We start from the raw sequence: 23,073 nt of genomic DNA, 5'->3' as shown, positions 1-23,073 counted from the left end.
ACGGGAGTTCGGTGCATCTGTGTACGAACTCCAACATATTATGCTGGACCAGTATACTTTGCTGACTCCTGTATAATATACGGGAGACTGGAGCACCGGTGCTCCAAATTCTAGTATATTATACTGGACATTTATACTTGCTGGAATTCCAGTATATTATGCTGGAGTTCTAGTGTACTTATGCTGGAACTCCAACATATTATGCTGGAGTTCCAGCATAGTTATCCTGGAACTTCCGTATAATATACGGCGTATTTTCTGGGTTTTGAACAGTGTTTTCGCTCAAATTTATCTTTACATGAAAAGTGGCTAAATTTCGATTACTTTTGAAACTGAGCTATTTTTGAATAACTAGTTCACTATTTTTAAATTTCTCCCAATATTTGAATGTTAATGGATTTGATTCGGGCCCGCAATGCTATTTTTAAATTTCTCCCAATATTTGAATGTTAATGGATTTGATTCGGGCCCGCAACTTAGGTACTGAAATGTTCTGACCATATCACCCTTACTAACTAGTCGTAATTTCTTAATACCATTTTGACACTTTAAGCGTCTACACGGAATACGCCGCCACCGCCGCCGTATCGGAGCTCCATCGGCCACCGCCTTTTGACAAACCCGCTATGTTCCAAACTTTGGGGTTCATATGCATGAACGTGTATATGTTCGTGTATCAAAAATGATGGCTTATAAATCCACGAAGCGTTTATTTAATAACACAGGTTCTGAAGTTTTTTCTTCGGCAATTTTTCCTTTTTGAGTGAAAAATATTTTCTGGAAAAATATTTATTATGATTTATAATGATATTAGCAAATTGGATAGTGATGAAACTTTGAGACTGAGTATTAAAGATTTATAATAATTCCATGTGTTAGTTGGAGCTAGTAATAGGAATTTAAGAGTTGAGATAATTGTAAAGAAAAATGTTTGTTGTCAGCAGCATAGTTTTGTCCTTCTAGCATAGAGTGTTAATCAATGTAGACAATCCAGCTAGTTTGAGATTGATAGCAGATATCATTGTAGAGTATCATCCATTTTGTTTAATAGAGTAGAATTGATGTAAATGATTCATATAGTGGAACGACCTTTACTAATTTGGAACCAATGGGTAGTTGATTAATTGATAAAGTATTCGCCCGTTCTTGTATGAGGGGTATTGAAGGGGAGAGCACGGTAAAGTTGTTTTAGTGTCACCTGGAGCTGGAGGTCACGGGTTCGAGCCGTGGAATGTGAAGCTTGCGTCACGGTAGGCTGCCTACATCACACTCCCTTGGGGTGTTACCCTTGAACCCTGTGTGAACAGAGATGTTACCCGGCTGCCCTTTCTTGTATGATGGGTATTCTATATATGAAACATTGATCTGAATCGGGAGTACTTGATGGGGGAAGTGGATTCATAGAAAGCAGATATGGTTTGTGTGCGTGCTAGATAAATAGACTACTGAAATTATAATGTTTTTACTTGTTAATATGGTACCTAATTTTAATTCTAATCTGGCAGATTTGAGGATTGTTATCTCAAGGAAACAGGTGTTCTGTCAGAAGTTTGTGTACAATATTCTTAGCCGGTGTCAGTCACATTGGTCCAATTCTGAGAAGGCGTCCTATAGTGGCTTCAAAGAGGGGAAGGTAAACTATCAAGTGACAGAGAAACCTGAAGAAAATAGCATAGGCCACGGTCCTCGGCAAAGTAGTTTCAACGTTGTCAATGATGATTTAAATAGTAATAAGTGGAAGTTAGAACTTGCTTGGCTCTCTAAAGCTCTTGAACCTGCTGTTCAACTATGTAGATCGGTTCTGCCAACAGGTATTTTTCGCTATGAATGCTCCAGTATTTTGGAACCTTCAGGAGTTTGATACTTGTTATCTTGTAGAAGGGTGACTCAATAAGCACATTGCTCTTGGCATGTCAAATGAGCATTAGACTGTACCTCAGTTTATTTGCGGCTGCCCATGTTTTAGTTTTGACTTTATACTCCTTAGTTTTCACTTTTAATTTGACTTCTAACCGCTAAATATAATATTCTTTAATATTATCAGACATTTTAAAGATTGGGGTGATAATTGGATTTGTACAATTGAAATAGCTGGCTTCAAATTCATGGCGTGGATCTACTAGTCACAATGTCTTGAAATTTAAATCTTATTTAAAGGTTTAGAAAACCATTTAAAAGAGTTATCCGTTCTTCAGTATATTGGTGATTTAGAGAGGGAAAGTAAAGGAAAAGGATTTTTAAGTTGTTACAATCAACTTGTTATTCCATCAAAGGACTTTAAAGGTTCAGGATTAATTGCAGACTTAGGAAATTCAAAATCAATCTCAGGTTTGGGGAGTCTATCCTTTTATATCCTACCAAAATTAGCTCTGGTTAGTGGCTACAGTTGCTGATTCTGTAAAAGGGTTTAAGTCTTTATAATCAACTTGTTATTCCACAAAAAGGAATTAAAAGGTACGGATAAATTTTGACTCCTGGGAAATTTAAAATCAATCTCAAGTTTGGGAGTCAATCCTTTTGTGTCCTACCAAAAGTTGATTCTGTATTTCCTTTGCAGGAAATGTAATCGGAGACAAACTTCCACCAACTAATAGGTCTCTTGCAGAGATATTTGCCAGCATTCAACGTAGTAAATTGGGACTCCAGGATTGGAGTCTAAGTGATCTTACCATAGGCTTATATCTCATATATCTCCAGCAGGCATCAACCAGTGCTGTTGAAGATGTTAAGGGTGAAGAAATATCATCTGAGCTGATAGTAATCACTAATTACCAGAACCTTTGTAGTAAAAGTGTTTGGTATTCTGTCTTGTTTTGCCTTTGTTAATGTCAATTTTCCTGTCTGTCATCAATTTAAAACTCTAATGAAGATGAGTCTTTGTGGTTAGGTACAAGATCTCATCTACCACCTCGAGCTGGCTAAGGGGTCTTATAAAGCCAACCCTGCTGCTATTGCTAGGAATACTATGCTTCGAGAAAGCAATGTTATCAAATTCATAAAAAGTTCCGATGTGTTGAGGCCTGGATATTACATGGGAATTGACCATCGGAAGAAACTTGTGATTCTTGTAATTCGTGGAACTCATACTGTGTATGATCTTATAACTGACATTATTTCTTCAAGTGATGAAGAAATCACATTTGAGGGTTACTCTACACACTTTGGAACTGCTGAGGCCGCTCGTTGGTTCCTTAATTACGAGCTGGACACCATAAGAAACTGCCTGAAGAAACACAAGGTGGACCTCTTATCATTTTGCAGTTTGTTTTCCTAGAAAGTTTCGGGTTTAGTTCCCATGTGTCTATAAATATAAAATATTCCCATTCAGTGAGACTTATTCATCTACAGGGATTTAGGTTAAGGCTGGTGGGTCATTCCCTTGGAGGTGCAACAGCTTCATTGCTTGCTATCATGCTCCGTCAAAGGTCATTCCAAGAGCTTGGGTTTAGCCCTGATATTGTATCAGCCATCGGATATGGTACTCCCCCATGTGTTTCTAAAGAACTTGCTGAAAATTGTTCTGAATATGTCACAACGGCAGTTATGCAGGTCAGTAACCTATAATCTGTTGGTTTTTGGATAAAGATATTTTTATAAGGGATAAGGTTCAAAATTTCCCCTTAACTAGACTAAATGGTCTAGATATGCCCTCCATAATAGTTGGGGTCAGTGATGTCCTTGCCATTATGGCTTTTAGTTTAACCTTTTTTGCAAACGGCCCTTCCTTAGAAACTAAGTAGAATTAAGCCATTGATTAATCTCATTAAAATAGGAGAAGGCCACATGTTCAACACGTGGCTAAAAAATAAAACCATCTTCCATTTTTCTAGCACTACCTTCGTCAAGTGACGCTGGAGTCAGCAGAAATCACCATCGTCATTTTCCATCTCTCCATTACCACTTTAAAAGAGCTCCAACCATTCACCTTTTTGAACCATTCTCTGCATTTTTGCGTCGGCTTTCTCCTCCCAAAAAAGCACTAAATTTAACCACCACCGCATTGGAATAAACCACACCCAGCCGCTGTCCTTCTCCATTAAAATCTACCGTGCTTCTACAACCACTAATCAGCCCACCATTAGCTACTCAGAAACTTGCAGCAACCACCTCCGACATCCAAGCCTTCATCCCTTCATCACTCCAACCAAACACTTCAATGAGTCACCACCAGTAGATGGGTCACCTCCAATTTCACATTTGGCATTTTTCAAGCTAAGCATTTCTCTATGCGGGTTAAATTAAGGGTCTGAAATTGATTCTTTATCACTAGTTTTGCTGTTCTTCTTCCAATTATCAAGAAGACAAGAGCCGAGTCATTGAATCTAGAATGAAGTACCTGAACACGCCCCCGTGACGTCCTCGCTATTTGTTGCCGTGAAGCGCGCACTGGATTGCTTCTTTGTGTTGGCATAGATTTTGACTAAGCCTCACCTGCAATGGGCAACCTCTATGCACCACGTGACGCTGCAGCTCTTCGGTTACCTTCGATGGCTAAAATTCTCTGAATACCGTATCTATTCAACAGAATTATACCGGTGGCAACATCACCAAGCCGATGCAGAGGGTAGGCATTACCATTTTCAAGCTCAGTACCGTGTCAAACTCGGCATTACCATTTTGAAGTTCTTCTATGTAATCATCTCCAATGACGACTGCCCCAAAGTCCGAATTTCAGCAGTCAATTCTGTCCAAAAAATCTGAATTCCTCTATTAGAAACCATAACTTGACTGAAAATCCAGCAAATTGTTTGCACCTTCAAGTTACCATCTTCTCTATCCCACCTTCAAGAAAACGGTCTTATATTAAAATGTAAGAAATAATTTTGGAAACATTTTCTTTTTGCGAAATTGAAGTGGAAGTATATACACATATATTACATACATACATACAAATAGGTTGTGCATATAGGCTTCAAGTTAGAGGGGAAAGGGAATAAGGATGACCGGCATGTGGGTTGGGTGAGGACTGAGGGGGTTGCCGAAAAGGGGGGAAATGGGGTAAGGGATCCGGTAAGAGGTGGGGGTGTTAAAAGGGTTGGATTAAACATGTGGCAATTGATAGTGCTAATTAGTCCGATTAGAGATAATTAGTCTCTAATTGTTTCTCATTAGTCAATAAGGGTAAATATGAGCCACTTTGTTAACGGCAAGACATTATTGACCCCAGCTATTTACTGAGGGAATATCTAGACCATTTCGTATCATTCAGGGGCACATTTGACCCTTCTCCTTTTTTCATAATAAATGTGACTATGGAGCAGAATCTGTAGAACCTATTGTTAACATTTGATTGATTCTTTTCATGTTTTACAAATGCAGGGTGATATAATTCCAAGGCTTAGTGTCACCTCTCTCACGAGACTTAGGAATGAAATTCTTCAAACTAACTGGTAAGCAAATGTATCGTTAAATGGTCCTAGGATCTTCTTAATCATTGCTTTGAAGATACATGAAGCTGCATCTTTAGGCCTCCGTTTGCATATTGCTGTGCTTCTTGCTTATCGCGCATTTTCTTTTCTATTTTTGTTCTCCTGCTTGTATAGAGATGGGTTGTCTCTTCCTTTAGCAACTGTCTGTCAATAGTTAAATCAAGGACCAACTATTTTCTTTGTACAATTCCTGACTCATACATTGACTGTTTTTTCAAGTGAATGATATAAAGACTACATCTACAACATTAGTGACAACATCAACAACACTAACCAAGTTGTCTTTTTCCTTTTGTTTTTCCCTTTAAGAAATTGCTGTGCATAAAAATTTAGATGGAATATCTATAGTTTCTTTCTACCATTCCTGATGCCTGGACTCTACTTTTTTTTTTTTTTTTTTTTTTTGGGTAAGGTAAGCTATGATGCCTGGATTATACTAGATCTCTAGCTTGAATGAGTGAGTCAATTTTGTAGGCTGTCACTGGCAAAAGTAGTTGGTTGATAGTTACATGAAATACCCAAATGATGAAATATTTTATAGTTTCCTGCTAAGTTCTCAGTTCTTTACAACTCAAAAAGCCAACTCTATTTCGTTCAGTCTGATTTGGTTAACTGGGGCAAGGATGATGCAATGTCCGCGAAAAGTTCATGGCTATATCAGGGCTTCTCTGCCTTATTGGTGTAAAGCTTTGTATTCGTCATAGTTTAGGATCGGCACCCAAGGTGTAAAGATATGATCAGTGAAGTTGGTGACACATGCTATGATCAATATCCAAACAAGATCTTGATGGGTCCCCGCGCCGGCACAATTTCTCCCCCCTTTGCCTGGTCGAGCTATTGCTCCGACTCGATATAGATAACATAGTCCATGCCCATACTTTAGTCAGCTCTCTCTCTCTCTCTCTCTCTCTCCTTTCAACACTCCTGGCAAAACTACGAAGTCAAGAAGAATTGATGGGCCTGACCTTGTCTTCACTGCTTTCACTAGAAAAAAACACAATTATAGGAAACGCATGTCCATTTTTCGAGGTAACAAGAGCTATTATTGGGATGGAGATGAACTTATACAGGTGTTTCTGGTTGACTTTTGGAGCACCCGCTAGGTTTCTGTTAGTATAAAGGATCATTCTTAGAGAACCATGTTGTGTAGGTTCTCTACTTTTTTTTGTATAGAACTGCTTATATGAGCTGGTTTCCTACAACAATAAATTCGTTCCTTTATCAAAAAAATATGGACACTATTTTGATAAGTTCAAAAGATATAAGATTATTAGCTTATCTTAGCTCACCTTCTAGTAAAGAGAAACTGTCCATTTAAGAGGAGGTAAAATCTGCTGGGACGAAAGAAAAAGGAAATTGGGTCACTGTTGTCAAAAGCGAAAAGCTCTAAAAAGCGCTCCAGGTTGATTGGGGCTTTAAGCGCAACTAAAGTGTGGGCTTTTGTAAAAAAAGGCGCAACTAAGGAAAAAAAATAAAAATACATATATGTACTTCAAGAAGAAAGAAACAAATTCACTCCTATTGTTTGCTTCAACAGCCAATACACTTATTAGCTGATAATATTTGTTGTTTAGTACCGCTCAGTTCAAAATAAAACTCATGGGCATTGAGGCACGCACCTTAGTGGCTTGCCTACACTGAACCGCAGCTTAAGCGAGGCGAAGCGATCTCCTTAAGCTTTTCTGTGCTTCAGGGCTTAAGCGTGCCTTAAATGAGCCTTTGACAACAACTGATCATGACTATTGGAGTAAAAGGAACCTAGTTCATTCATGATTTTATGTTTATAGGGTTTTTAATTGCTAGTTTGGCTAGATGATGTTCCTGTTTGTAGCATTAAGTCATCCTTTAGACATTGTTTACACTAAATAGATGAGAGAGCTTAGCCCTTTGGGCTATGGTTCAATAGTGAGCATGCAACGCCTGAATTGTGGTTAGGCGCACGTCACAAGTTTGAACCCTACCATTGACTGAAACTTGGTGTTTAAGTGGGATCAGGGTAGAGGGGTGGGCCAATATTCTCCTGAGTTCCAAACCTGTGAGCACAATTGGGATTGAGCTAGCTAACTCACAGGGGATTCTCAGTTATATGTCTACGCCCTAATTTAAAAGATCAAGTTGCAAGAAAGAGGACATTCCTATTTATTTGTTTTAGGTCTTTGACACGTCTCTCACATGCTGGACTTAAATCTTTTTCCTGGTCCCCAAGCACGTCAACCATATTTGTTGACGGGTGACGCTGAGACTTGAACCAAGGACTTTTATCCACTTTGATGCCATGTTGAATTGTTTGAACTAAACAACAACAACAAAAAACCCAGTGTAATCCCACAAGTGGGGTCTGGGGAAGGTAGTATGTATGCAGACCTTACCCCTACCTTCAAGAAGGCAGAGAGGTCGTTTCTGAAAGGCCCTCGGCTTAGGAAAGATAAAAGGAAGGGCAACAACAATCACACTATATATAAAACCGAAGCAAAAATACAAAGATACAATCCTTCTAAAAAAAATTCAAAGATACAAAACTAAAACTGAGTATTGTAATCAGAAGGCCGAAATGAAAGCAACGACAAGTAATCACATAAATCAAAGAATACAAAAGTACACAAATAACGCTAACTCATGTACTAAAGCTATTGTTACAGACAAGGACAACACTAAGCGACCTATTCTAACCGTTTACCTTTATTCTCGACCTCCACACCTTCCTATCCATGGTCATGTCTTGCCTAATCACCTCTCCCCAATACTTCTTCGTCCTTCCTCTACCTCTCCTTAGGCCCTCCAGGGCCAACCTCTCACACCTCCTCACTACTGGTGCATCTGCGTCTCTCCTCTTCACATGTCCGAACCATTTAAGTCTCGCCTCCCTCATCTTGTCCTTCACAGGGGACACGCCCACCTTATCCCGAATAACTTTATTTCTAATTCTATCGAGCCTGGTATGCCCGCACATCCATCTCAATATCCTCATTTCAGTCACTTTCATCTTTTGGATATGAGAGTTCTTGACTGACCAACACTCAGCCCCATATAACATAGTCGATTTGACCACCGCTCTATAAAACTTACCTTTAAGTTTAGGTGGCACATTCTTATCACACAAAACACCTGAAGCGAGCCTCCATTTCATCCATCCCGCCCCAATACGATGTGTAACATCCTCGTCGATCTCCCTATTCCCTTGTATAACTGACCAAGGTGTTTGAACTAACTGATCTGAAAATTCAAGTTATCAGAGGAGATGTTTTTATTTGTTTATTTCAGGTTTTCAACATTTAAAAGTAATTTATGTTTTTTTTAATGTTAAGTTTTCAACATTAAAATTTATGCCAATGCATTAGTGCCTTATCTTTTTGGAGGTGTGGGGGGCTAGAAGAGAAAGGTGTGGGCCATTTGCATGTAGTAGTCTATTTTCTCTTTTCCCTCTCTTTTCTCTCTTTTTACAAGCTCAGATTTGCTAAAAGGATTTGTAATATCCACTCTGGAGCTTTTACCTTTATTATTTTAGATATTTGTTGACCCATGGTGACTTGAATTCATCCAAGTCAACTGGGACTTTAATTTACAGAATATTGGTTTTAGTTAAAGGGGCAAAATATAGTTATTTGGCATAAGAAAATTAATTATACATAGTCAAATTAAGGGTAAAGGGTAGCTCTACTGGTTTCTTTTAGCAAGGGGGTTGCAAACCTATTTTAGCAGCACAAGGAAGGGTAATCCATAAGTTCTACACGCAGGGTGATAATGTGACTTTATCTCTTAAACAAGAATAAAAAGCACTACTTTGAGGAGACAGTTATGATGGTCGTATGTCAGAATCTTAAGTTTTATTTCTTTCTTTTTTTATGATAAGTTTTATTTCTTTTTCTTTTCCTCTTTCCTTATTTCCATCTTGTACTACCTTAGGGTTTGGGTGGTTTCATTGTTGGCAGTTAAGGAGGCGGGTGGAAGGTCTATAATGATAAGATCCATGCTAATCTTTGTCTTTCCTGTTATTTGTTGCACAGGGTGAGTGTTCTCCAGAAGGAAGACTGGAGAGGTGTCATAGATTTGTTCACAAATGCGAAGCAGGTTGTGTCTTCTGTGCAAGATGTTGCTTGGAAACTTGCTGATTATACTAAATTGCCAGGCAATGCAAAGTACTCTGGTATGGGAGAGACTTCGAATTGATCAAATGTTCCGTGACATTTGCATTTTTTGTTTTCATTTATTTACTTTTCTGGGTCTGGAATAAAAGAGTGTGTGTGTGGGGGGGGGGGGGGTGGTTGGTTGGTGTGTTGTGTCTGTTTTCAATTATGTTACTTACATATCCTTTCAATTCTCCTCTACGTATTCAGCTAATTCTGGAGTCCAGCCTTCTCCTATTACCTCCAAGCCATCGGGCAATGCAACTTCTCTTGTAAGACGGGAAGAGGCTGGTAGCAAAGTAGCTGATGAGTTGTTTGTGCCGGGAAGTCTCTATTATCTAAAGAGGAATGCAGATGCTAGAATCAATGGAAACAGTGGCGAATATTTCACTCTTTTGAAGAGACACCCAGGTGAACATTTTCAGAGGATACTTCTATCAAGCAACATTATTTCTGATCACAAGTGTGAAGGTTATTATTATGCCTTAAGAGACGTTCTAAAAGGTTTGCCAGGTTCTCCTGATGAAGCTATTTTCCGATGAATACCTATTTAAACCTGTAACATTGTGTAAACTATAGTTTTTTGGTACTTTAATAATCCTCAGAAATGTCCCAAGTTCCCTGATTTGGTAAAGGGAATTTTGGTACCTCTCAATAAATTTGATCCCCAAATTTATTCATTAGTCTTTTTATTCTCTTTGTACCCTCTAGTGCTTGCTCAAATCTTTGAGTCGTGTCCTAGGAAAATTCAGTTATTTCAATTGACTCAGTTAATTGTTGCACTCTTGCAACTCGTTGGGTTGTGTGTTTTCATCGTATTCTATTGTATTATTGCTTTTAATACAACGGATGTGTGTTTTCATTGTATTCTATTGTATTGTTATTTTATATATTATATATAACATTTGCTTTCATTGTTTCTTTATATTTATTGTAGGGAAAAGTACAGAAATAGCTAATTTAAATACAAACTTACCAACCTCTAGCCCAAAATTAGACACTTACCAAAAGTAGCCCAAAATTAGATATACACGTAAGGAAGGATTCTTCTATCCGAGAATCACGCTAAAGATCTTCCTTGCATTCTCTACCTCGGTAAATCACGACATTCTCTCTCAAAAAATTCTCAAAAGGAGCTCCAAATTTTACTCAAAATCGATCAATTTTACTATATACCTTTGCAATTTCTGTGTAGATACAACTTTTGCAATTTCTGTGTAGAAGGAACTACGAACTGCATTCAAAATCAATCAAGGAATTAGTGAGTTTTGACCTAATTTCAGTTACACCAAATATAAGTTTTGAAGATTTTGTAGACGTGATTTCGAAACAACTTATGATAGATACTTCATTGAATGATATTGAAATCAAATACATTATCCAAAATAGTTCTTTGCCAATAGTGATACACAATAGTATGAGTGTATGTATATATCTTGAGCTGAAAAAAAGCTCAGAATTTACAATGTATCCCCTTTGTATAACATCGAGTGAAAAGGATATGGACATGATCTGCTACAATTCCAATTATGCTGTGATTTCCTCAGAATGTGCACAAAGCTCAGTTGTAGAGGAGAGATACAATGGCGATACAATTAAGATGATCGAGTTTGGGGATGGAGAAGACTGGAATGATACAGAATCTGATGAAAATACAATAATAACTGACCATCAACACATAGATGTAGAAGAAGGTCAAATTTATAAAGACAAGGCAACGATAATCGAAGTCATGAGGCACTTGGCAGTAAAGGAAAAATTTCAGTTTAAGGTGCATAGATCAAGTGAAAGCATGTATCAAAATATTTATTGTATAATTATGTATCTCAATGTATATCGTAGTTGATGTTAGAAGCATAATTATGCAGAAAATAAGTTGTTGCTTGTAAGTATGTGGCTGTCACCGTCTAGTATTGTATAGTCGTTGTATTTTTTCATCTAGTATTGTTGATGACAGTGTGTATCACTATATCATTGTATTTCATTTTGCTCTGTTTATTGATGGAAAAGTTTATATCCTTGTGTAGGTACTGCCTAGTATGCATCAACAACAACTGTGATTGGTATTTTAAGTCTTCGAGCCTGAAAAAAGCAAACGTTTTCAAGGTCAGAAATTTCAGCAAAGTGCACTCATGCCCCCTGAAAGACAGATCTTATGCACAACGTCAAGCTACTGACGTTGTGTAGGTACTGCCTAGTATGCATCAACAACAACTGTGATTGGTATTTTAAGTCTTCGAGCCTGAAAAAAGCAAACGTTTTCAAGGTCAGAAATTTCAGCAAAGTGCACTCATGCCCCCTGAAAGACAGATCTTATGCACAACGTCAAGCTACTGATAAACTCATCGGCAGTCTTCTGATAGACAAGTATAAAGACCCAAAAATAATCTACACTCCTAATGACATAATTGGAGACATGAACAAGCAGTATGGTCTTCAGATGACATATATGCAAGCATGGAGATCGAAAGAATATGCAGTTCAAGTGCTGAGAGGGAACCCGAGCGAATCATATGAAAAGCTGTCAAGCTACTTTTATATGCTGGTTCTTACAAATCCTATGTCGGTGGTAAGTTTGAAAAAAACCCAGAGGAAGACTTGTTCATGTATGCTTTCGTTGCACTATATCCGTCTATAAAAGGATGGCAGTATTGCAAATCGGTTGTTGTTGTAGATGGAACCTTTCTTAAATCGGCATATAGAGGAACATTATTGATAGCATCAACACAAGATTCAACAGGTAATATCCTACCACTCGCATATGCCATAGTAGATTCAGAGAATAATGCTTCCAGGGAGTGTTTTTTTTGCGAGATTCAAGGATGCATTTGGGGAAAGGGAGGGAATGTGCATAGTCTCGGACATGTATGAAGGCATTGAAAATGCAGCGGCAACATTGTATCCACAAGTACCTCATTGTGTTTGCATATGGCATCTATGGAATAATGTAAAAAAAATAAAAAAAAAATCATTTGCTACTCAAAGACATATTCTTTGCTATGGCAAAAGCATACACAGTTGAGAAGTTTGATTACCATATGACAGAGGTAGAGAAAATTGATAAGAGGGTCAAAGATTACTTAATGAATGTTGGGTATGAAAGATGGTCCAGAGCACATTCCACTATCAACAGAACATTGACGATGACTTCGAACATTGCGGAGTCGATCAATGCAGTGCTCAAGGCTGCTAGGGAACTCACAATACTGCCTTTGCTAGACTACATAAGGCAATTTGATCGGACGATGGAATGTTACAAACCTAAAGAATGCAGTAGAGTCATTCACTAATCTTGAAAAAAAATATGATACAATGCTGATGGACAATCTTGAATTGTCACATAAGATGAAGGTATGACTGGAATCTGTAGATACTTGTGCATAAAATATGTAATCATGCCGAATTCACGGATATGTTATATCTTGAACCCTTTGTGTGATTCTGTTAAACTAGTGTCCACCTGCACAAAAGCAAAGGCTTTCAATTTAATGTAGCATTTATGCCTACCCCACTCCTGAAATATTGGTTGGTTTGACATGATATTAAACTATTTTGACTATTGAAGGCTCTCTAGTATATGTATTTTGAGGGCATCTACTTTGTCACCACTAATGATAGTTGATAAATTTTGTAGGTGACCCCTTCGACGAGTTACTTATATTCAGTACTTGACAAGGGTAAACAGAGAATGGTGTTCCTAAAAGATCGAACTTGCAGCTGTAGAAGGTTTCAGTTGGATGAGTTGGCATGTGCACATGCTTGGGCAGTATTAAAATACAAATACATTAATCACATTGAGTATTGTTCGGTGTACTATACTAGGAAGTACCTATTGAAGACCTATGAAATTCCAATTTATCCGGTTCCTGATGAAAGCACATGGGAAATTCCTGTAGAAGTTCTAAATGAAAAAGTCTTGCCACCAGACGTGACTAAAACAATATGAAGGCCAAAGAAGGGGAGGTGCAAGCCAATATCTGAAAGGGAACGAAAAAGGTCGATTTCATGTGGACAGTGTGGAGAAGAAGGTCACAACAGAAAAACTTGTAGAAATAATCCAAAGAGAGGATGAAATGTGTCAAATTTAGAATTACTTGTTATTTTACTTTACTGAATATCATAGAGATTTAGAAGAATGCAATATATCAAGAACTATATCATTGTAGAATGTCATTTGAATTTTAGATATAAATAAATATTTGACCTATCATTTAAAATCGTGTTGTAAGTTTATATTATACGTCTGTTTGATTAAAAAAAAAGTTGTATCGGCTATGTATCATATTTGTATCATATATGTATCGCTTGTGCATCACATTTGTATCATCTATGTATCTCTTGTGTATCATCTATGTGTATAGGCTCTTACTCATGCCTGTATTTGTGTAGTAATAAAGCTAACTAATGGAAAACAGTCGTAGCAGCTAGAAAACTATGCAAATAATTTTAGAAATTTGCAAATAAGAGTGGCTTCATCAATACATATTTGAAAACTGTGTATCATATATGTATCATATGTGTATCATATCTGTATCATGTATGTATCATGCGTGTATCTGCAAGAGACAATGTATCACAAACTACAGTATGTCACACCTCCTTTTCACCCGCACCGCAAGAGCGCAGAGGGAGTTTTTCCAATTAAAGGACAATCAAAACGGGATTTGTTTATTTATTTTAGAGTCGCCACTTGGGAGATTTAGGGTGTCCCAAGTCACCAATTTAATCCCGAATCAAGGAAAAGAATGACTCTGTATTACAGTCCGCGAACCAGAAATCCGGATAAGGAATTCTGTTAACCCGGGAGAAGGTGTTAGGCATTCCCGAGTTCCGTGGTTCTAGCACGGTCGCTCAACTGTCATATTCGGCTTGTTTATCTGATTTTATACAATTATGAGCTCGTTTGCAAGTTTTAACTCTTTAGCCGCTTTTATTATTATATTTTTTTTAAGAACGTGAACATCGTTTAAAACATGTCTTTGGATTGCGTCACGTGAAATGCACCCGCAATGCGAAACACATTTTATTCAATGTTTTGGGATTTGGATTTGGGTCGCATGAAATGCACACTCGAGTTTAAGAAGGTAAAATTATTAGAATGCGTGCCTAAAACGACTAGCGCGTGGTTATTTTTTTTGGAAAAAAGCTGTGAATTTCGCTAAGCGGTCGATCCCGAGTTCTAAGTAATTAATACATACATTTGTGAGGGCCCCGCAGTCTATACGTTTTACTAGGCGAGGCTCATCTCATTTATTTTTTTAAATGGACAATCCTAAAATGACTACATTTTTCTATTAAAATTAGTTTCTAAAATAAAGAAAGAAAATCCTAATTAATTAGGAGCTTTCAAAAAATTAAGAAAACGTAACATACTAATTGCTAGATTAAGACAAATATTAATGGAAAGGAATTTTACTAAATAAAAAAAAACAAATTCGAAATCATAAATAAAATAAGAAATTCGACAACTAATATTCAAAAGAAATCAAATATAGCTAGATTGAAGCTCACATTGTTATATAAAAAAACTATTGGAATTAATTATTCACAACCATTTGAAACTAGATTTAACCATAATTACTAAAGCTTATTAGAAAGTTTATTAAACTTAAACATTATCTAGTCTTGTTTGGCCTTAACTAAATTTAGCTATCCATTCATGATTAACCTACTGTTGACCATATTAAAACCTTCATAGCTAATGAATTAACCCGTTTTGCCAAGCTGATTCACTAAAGACCAACTTATGTCATTTTCCTCTTATTCCAATTATTAAACAGTAATACATGAAATAGCCTAAATACAATCAGTAAAAGAAATGAAGAAAAAGCGAAATTAAAACTTCAAAGTTCCATTCTTCATATGTATTCATGCTTTCACATTTTCAGCTTACAATATCGACAAGGTTACAGCCATGTACCTGGTATTGAATACAAAAGAAGAGGAAGATGAGAATCAGCAGCAGTAGTAACAATACAACACAACAACAACAGTCCAGCAACACAAGAATAGACCAGTAACAGAGTTTGCAAACCGGTGGAGTAGTAACCCAAGAAAGAAGCTTCAAGCTTCGATGAAACAATAACAATTAATGCTGATTTCAAACAATGAAGGAAAGTAGAAGATTTTTTTCCAGTTTTGTTCTCCCTCTCCCTCTGTTCTCTTCAAGTGTTAAATGAGTCCTCTTATACCCAAAGCAAGACTACCTTTTTCTTTTTACCTCTTTTTTTTCCCCAATATTCTTCTACTATGTATAACTTTTAACTTTTTATTATTACCTATACTATTTCTGATTTTTACTTAAGTAAAAATAGTCAACACGGACACCACGGTTCCCCTCTTTTTGAATGGTCAAAGAAGACCTCATCATTATCCCCTTTTCTTTTTACTTTACATCATTATGTCTTGTCCCCCACTAACATATGTCTTGTCCTCCACCATGTAATATTATTAAAATATTATTTAATCTTAATGGACAGAGCACTCAAAATAATTAATTGTTCAGATTTTCAATTCCAAAAATACCCATCCGACCTTACTGAAATTACCATTTTATCCCTAAAAATACTGCAATTTACCAATCTACCCCCATCAGCTATAACCAATTCACCTAATCAATTCCAACCAAAATACAACAAATATAACCAATTCCTAAACAAATTTTATGAACAAACTCAAACTAAACGACGAACAACAAAGAAACAACTGAGATTATTTTGACTGAACAATATTTTTAAACAACAAATCTACTTTCAGATTTCAACAGGAATTACAAACAAGTATATCCAAATCATTGAACATCAAATTCAAATTAAACTTAAACAGAACAAATAAATAGATTCAAATCACTAAATTAAATAACCAATTGAACCTCAAACTAAATCTTACAATTTTACAAACAAAGTAAAGGATTCAATTGACTAATACATCTCTATATTAAAACTAAACAAGAACAAATGAATAAAAACAAACTGAAGAAATAATCAAAGTGAAAATAACGAACAAGAAAAGAATCAAACTTATACTAATTTTGGATTTGAAAATATTAAACAAAATACGGACAAAAAATGAAACTTAAACCAACTAACTGGAAATGAACAACAACTAGCTCGAACGGAAACAGACAACTCGAACAAACAACCTCGACATACCGGATCTCGACGAACAACGAAAACCCACCTTCATTTTAACCTTGACCAACTCAAAACGACAAACGACGACTTCGACGGATTGAAACTGAAGAACGACGAGGCAGCAGCTGATCGTGGAAGTTGCTACTGGTTTGCTTGTTATGGAGGCGACGATAGTCATTTGGATGTGACGACGACGGGGCTGGGGATGATGAGCTGGCTCGTAGCAGACGAAGCAGCAACCATGGGGTTCGTTTGGACGTGAACTGAGTGGTCGTTTGGGTTGTTCGTTGGTTGAAGGGAGATGTACGATGGCTGTTGTGGCTGTTGCTCGACAGAAAGGGAGACGACACAGGGTGGTCGTTTGGTTGGTTATGGCGACGTGGGTATGGCTGGTTGCTGCTGGGCTGTTGTGAGGACGATGAGGAAGATGAGGGAGTAGGTATGGCTATAGAGCTCGATGGACTGAGCTGTGCGATGAAAAAGAAGAAGAAGCCGCAGCCATGAGAGCTCGAGCTCGATTTCGAAGAAGATGGCGATGACGAAGGCTGTTGGTTCGACGAAGACGATGACATGATGATGGGCAGCTCGCGCGATGGCTGCTGGAGCTCATCGAAGAAGAAGAGGCAGCGGCCATGGCGGACTGGGGTTCGAGGTCGTTCATGGTGCAGGTTCACGGCAAGGGGTCGTTTGGTCGACGAGGCTGTGTGTGATGAGGTGAGTCGAGGAAGAAGAAGACGCAGCGAGGGGTGGTTGTTTGGATGTGAAGGATCAGAAGCCATGGTTGCTTGGGCGTGAAGAAGCCATGGTTGGAGCTCGGAGGTTTGGAGAAGATGAAGAGAGGGGAGGGGGGCGGGTAGTTTAGGTTTTGTTTTAGGGTTTGTACAAGAATGGAAATAGAAAGGGTGGGATGAGGTTTTGGGTTATGGACTGGGTCGACCCGGTTTGAAATGGACCAGGTCGTAGGGGAAGGTTGGGTATCCTTGTTTTGGGCCTAGGTTCAAAATTGGAGAAGAGACCCAATTCCGATTTTCTTTATATTTTTTGCTCTCTTTTCTTCTTTTATTTTTCTTAAACTGAAACTAAATTCTAAAAATTCTTAAATTATCATATAGAACTAAATTAATTTATAAAAGCGCAAATTAACTCCCAATAACAATTAACACACAATTAAATAATAATTACGATAAAATCACACAATTTGGACATTAAATGCTAAAAATGCAACGTACATTATTTTAACGATTTTTTCTTTCTTGTAAAACAAACTTAATTACTTCTAATTGTGGAATTAAATCCTAAGTGCAAATGCGACATATTTTGTATTTTTTTATTAATTTAAAAAATAAACATGCACAGACAAAATACAAATAATTATCCAAAAATGCCACGAAAATTCAAAAATTGCACACAAAGGAAAATTATTTTATTTTGAATTTTTTGGGAGTAATTCTCATATAGGGCAAAAATCACGTGCTCACAGCTGCCCCTCTTTGTCCGAAAACACAAAGAGTTTTCGTGCAAAGATAAAGTGAGCGGATACGAGCAATTTTTGCCCGTTCGAGTACTCCGTGCGAAGCGTTTTTTTAAAAAGATTTGACCGGACCTTCGCTTCAAAGGTTTCCTACATATCCCTGGCTAAAAGGGAATCAGGTCAATGTAGTTCGGGAAGTTTTGGTAGCTGGGACAATCATGGGACTGCAATTTGCTGTTACTGCTGCTGCATGCTGTTACTACTACAAACCGATCTCCTTATTACATCGTGCTTAAAAGAAAAATCAAGAAGCTAGGCTAGACTACGGATTACAAGATCCTATCTATCTTCCATTTGTTCTTGATGCCATGCTTTCTTGTCGGCTTGCGTCTATTTCGGTGCTTCTTTCCCTTGTTATACAGGTGGGCGCCTAATTGGTAAAGACATGAAATGTATTCCCTTGTTATACAGGTGGGCGCCTAATTGGTAAAGACATGAAATGTATTCCCTTGTTATACAGGTGGGCGCCTAATTGGTAAAGACATGAAATGTATTCCCTTGTTATACAGGTGGGCGCCTAATTGGTAAAGACATGAAATGTATTCCCTTGTTATACAGGTGGGCGCCTAATTGGTAAAGACATGAAATGTATTCCCTTGTTATACAGGTGGGCGCCTAATTGGTAAAGACATGAAATGTATTCCCTTGTTATACAGGTGGGCGCCTAATTGGTAAAGACATGAAATGTATTCCCTTGTTATACAGGTGGGCGCCTAATTGGTAAAGACATGAAATGTATTCCCTTGTTATACAGGTGGGCGCCTAATTGGTAAAGACATGAAATGTATTCCCTTGTTATACAGGTGGGCGCCTAATTGGTAAAGACATGAAATGTATTCCCTTGTTATACAGGTGGGCGCCTAATTGGTAAAGACATGAAATGTATTCCCTTGTTATACAGGTGGGCGCCTAATTGGTAAAGACATGAAATGTATTCCCTTGTTATACAGGTGGGCGCCTAATTGGTAAAGACATGAAATGTATTCCCTTGTTATACAGGTGGGCGCCTAATGGTAAAGACATGAAATGTATTCCCTTGTTATACAGGTGGGCGCCTAATTGCTAAAGACATGAAATGTATTCCCTTGTTATACAGGTGGGCGCCTAATGGTAAAGACATGAAAAGTATTCTCTTGTTATACAGGTGGGCGCCTAATTGATAAAGACATGAAATGCATTCCCTTGTTATACAGGTGGGCGCCTAATGGTAAAGACATGAAATGTATTCCCTTGTTAGACAGGTGTGCGCCTAATTGCTAAAGACATGAAAAGTATTCCCTTGTTATACAGGTGGGCGCCTAATGGTAAAGACATGAAAAGTATTTCCTTGTTATACAGGTGGGCGCCTAATGCTAAGACATGAAATGTATTCCCTTGTTATACAGGTGAGCGCCTAATTGGTAAAGACATGAAAGTATTCCCTTGTTATACAGGTGGACGCCTAATTGGTAAAGACATGAAAGTATTCCTTTGTTATACAGGTGGGCACCTAATTGCTAAAGACATGAAAGTTATTCTCTTATTATACAGGTGGGCGCCTAATTGGTAAAGACATGAAATGTATTCCCTTGTTATACAGGTGGGCGCCTAATGGTAAAGACATGAAATGTATTCCCTTGTTATACAGGTGGGCGCCTAATTGCTAAAGACATGAAAAGTATTCCCTTGTTATACAGGTGGGCACCTAATGGTAATGACATGAAAAGTATTCCCTTGTTATACAGGTGGGCGCCTAATTGGTAAAGACATGAAATGTATTCCCTTGTTATACAGGTGGGCGCCTAATGGTAAAGACATGAAATGTATTCCCTTGTTATACAGGTGGGCGCCTAATTGCTAAAGACATGAAAAGTATTCCCTTGTTATACAGGTGGGCGCCTAATTAGTAAAGACATGAAATGTATTCCCTTGTTATACAGGTGGGCGCCTAATGTAAAGACATGAAATGTATTCCCTTGTTAGACAGGTGGACGCCTAATTGCTAAAGACATGAAAAGTATTCCCTTGTTATACAGGTGGGCGCCTAATGGTAAAGACATGAAAAGTATTCCCTTGTTATACAGGTGGGCGCCTAATGCTAAGACATGAAATGTATTCCCTTGTTATACAGGTGGGCGCCTAATTGGTAAAGACATGAAATGTATTCCCTTGTTATACAGGTGGGCGCCTAATTGGTAAAGACATGAAATGTATTCCCTTGTTATACAGGTGGACGCCTAATTGGTAGATAATAACTTGAATTTGTTTCCTCGAATCTCCGAGAAAATTTTCAACTGTGGCAGAAAATTTTCTGCCCCAGTTCTGGCGATCTTTCTTATGGCGTGTCTTTCGGCCATCATCAACACTTTATTTTCCTATTCAAATCAAAGAAAATTTAGTTAGTTTTTTTTTTTAAATATGGCGAGTGGTCATGTAACTCCTGATGGGGGATGATTGTTCCCTTCCCCTTATTCCTGTTTGGCGTTCCCAAAACTTGTTGGGGATGACGTTATTTGCTGGGGATAACATTCTGCTGGGGATGGTTTTTCCATTTATCCCTTCCCAGTTCTGTGTCTCAAAACTTGCTGGGGGTCATTTTGCTGAAGATGAATTTTCTTTTCTTCCTTTCCCATTCTGTGTTATCCGACCACCTCAGAACTTGGTCGATAATCGGTCGGGGTTCTGCTGGGGATCCTCCTGGAACTTGGCCCACAATTTCCTCAACATGCTGTTTTTCCGGTTCTTCCCCGTACTTTCCTTGCCATTTTAGACCAATATTATTCGGCCTTGCAACCAACGTCTTTTGTCATATTGCCTTGTCTCTGGCCTGTCCTCTTCACATTTTGTGTTGTACCATTTTGGCAACTGGTAGTAAACTCTGAAAAACCTTTCTCAAAAATAAATTTCTGGAAAAAGTCTTTTAAACAAAGAAATGAAAAGATGGAAAAAGAGAAAATCTTTCTGAACAAATGCTGGGGAAAAGAAAAGAAATGAACTTATCTGGGTGGTATAACCGATTCCAACGATCATGTCGTGCATTCCGGATTAATCAACCCAGTCTGTTTGTGTCGATCAATCTTTCTGATGTCTTCACTTGCTGGGGATAAATAGATGCCCACCTCGCAAAATGCGGATCCTTTCAGCCAATCTATCTTGTCGCCTCATAGTGCCCTTCGCGGGGTTTCCACTAATAAGACTCTCTCATTTCTCTTAGTTCCCGTCGCCTTATGGTGCCTGTGAAGGTTTTCACTGGTAAGACTCTCTCATTTTGCTTCTCTCAGCTTACGTCGTCTTATGGCGCCTGTGAAGGTTTTCACCGATAAGACTCTCTCATTTTGCTTCTCTCAGCTTACGTCGCCTTATGGTGCCTGTGAAGGTTTTCACCGATAAGACTCTCTCATCTTATTTTCTCAGCTGGGGATTGGAGTGTTACCGGTAAGATTCTATCTGCTGGGAATTCTTATGGCTATCAATTCTTTCAGCTCATGATCCTCATTTAGTCGGGGACCAGCGTGTTATTCTCGGCTTTTATTTGCCTGTCTTGTCACCTCTCGGATACTGATCGAAAGGTCTTTTTTTTTGACATCAATATGGGTTTTATGTGGGGTTTAAAAGAAAAAAAAATTCAAAATAACTTTGATGGGTAAAACATTACAACTCTTGGAATCAAACCCTTTTTTTCCAAAATTTAAAAACATAACTTCTGCCCCAGTTTTCTTGCTTGGGGAATTTTTGATTTTTGTTACATTATGACCGAGCCGTGAGGCACCTACGTATCCTCTTTGAGGAATCAGGTCGAACGTAGTTCACTTGATTCCTTTGTTTTTCTTGCGACCTTCCTCTCTTTTTTTTCCTTCTTTTCTCTTTTTCATTTTTTCTTTTTCATTAATGATTCCAAGAGAGGGATATAAAAGAATAAGTAAGGCTCAAAAGGGTAAAGCAAAGGTTAAAAGTGTTTGGATAGAAGAGAGAATTGCCTCCGTCATTTCATTATCCGATAAGCACCAAGTACAAACAAACAAATAAACAACAAAAGAAATTACACATAATATCTCTTGACTGCATCAGAATTGATAGCCATGTCGATGCATTTCCCTTCGATATCTATTAAACATATAGCATCATTGGGCTTGCTTTGTTCAGATTGCGATAATCAACACACACCTTGATTTTTCCATCTTTTTTTTTGCCCTGGCACCACATTAGCCAACCAATCAGGATATGGAGTGACCCGAATAACCTTAGCATGCAGCTATTTGGTTACTTCTTCCTTAATCTTCACACTCATGTCGGTTTTGAACTTCCTCAATTTTGCTTGACGGGAGGAAATGCTGGGTCAGTGGGCAATTTGTGAACCACTAGATTGGTGCTTAAACCCGGCATATCGTCGTATGACCATGCAAAACGTCTTTGAATTCAATAAGTGCTTTGATTATTTCTTCCCTGATGTTTGGTTCAATGTAGACGCTTATCTTAGCTTCCCTGATATCATCCACATCCCCTAGATTGGCGGCTTCCGTGTTATTTGAGTAGGGCTTGTTTTTTTTCTTCAAATTGACTCAACTCTCTGTTAATTTCTTCGAAGGCTTCATCCTCATCGTATTTCGACTCATCATCACAATCTTGTACTATAAGTTCGAAATCATATTGATTTTTTAGACTAGGTTGAAGATCCGTCGTGCATGCCATGCCATTAGAACCAGTATAAAGAGAACTGTTCAGAAGACAAAAAGAAGAAGAAAAATTAAAACAAAATAAGGAATGAAGAAAAAAAACTTTCACTTTATTAAAATACGGGATAGCAAGGTTTCACACTTTGGCGAGCATAAAAAGAAATCTGGATTACAACCCTGGAATAATCCAGACAACGAGAAAGA

The 23,073-nt window shown here is 37.9% G+C and overlaps 1 protein-coding gene across 1 annotated transcript; it reads left to right on the top strand.

Annotated features, from left to right (window-relative positions):
* The first annotated feature begins 467 nt into the window (after nucleotides 1–467).
* On the top strand, nucleotides 468–10,420 carry LOC104232221 (uncharacterized). Its single transcript, XM_009785363.2, has 8 exons — nucleotides 468–725; nucleotides 1,506–1,811; nucleotides 2,558–2,757; nucleotides 2,888–3,238; nucleotides 3,349–3,549; nucleotides 5,320–5,390; nucleotides 9,434–9,573; nucleotides 9,764–10,420. The coding sequence occupies exons 1-8, from the start codon at nucleotides 650–652 to the stop codon at nucleotides 10,093–10,095; spliced, it is 1,677 nt and encodes a 558-aa protein (XP_009783665.1). The 5' UTR covers nucleotides 468–649; the 3' UTR covers nucleotides 10,096–10,420.
* Nucleotides 10,421–23,073: the final 12,653 nt, after the last annotated feature.

This window comes from Nicotiana sylvestris, chromosome 9, assembly GCF_000393655.2.
Source record: "Nicotiana sylvestris chromosome 9, ASM39365v2, whole genome shotgun sequence".
NCBI lineage: Eukaryota > Viridiplantae > Streptophyta > Magnoliopsida > Solanales > Solanaceae > Nicotiana > Nicotiana sylvestris.
This window is presented reverse-complemented; position numbering and strand designations above follow the sequence as displayed.

Coding starts and splice junctions, on each gene's coding strand:
- LOC104232221 (XM_009785363.2), top strand. CDS start 650: ATGCATGAACGTGTATATGTTCGTGTATCAAAAATGATGGCTTATAAA. Junction 1,812..2,557: donor TAGATCGGTTCTGCCAACAG/GTATTTTTCGCT, acceptor TTTCCTTTGCAG/GAAATGTAATCGGAGACAAA. Junction 3,550..5,319: donor TCACAACGGCAGTTATGCAG/GTCAGTAACCTA, acceptor TTACAAATGCAG/GGTGATATAATTCCAAGGCT.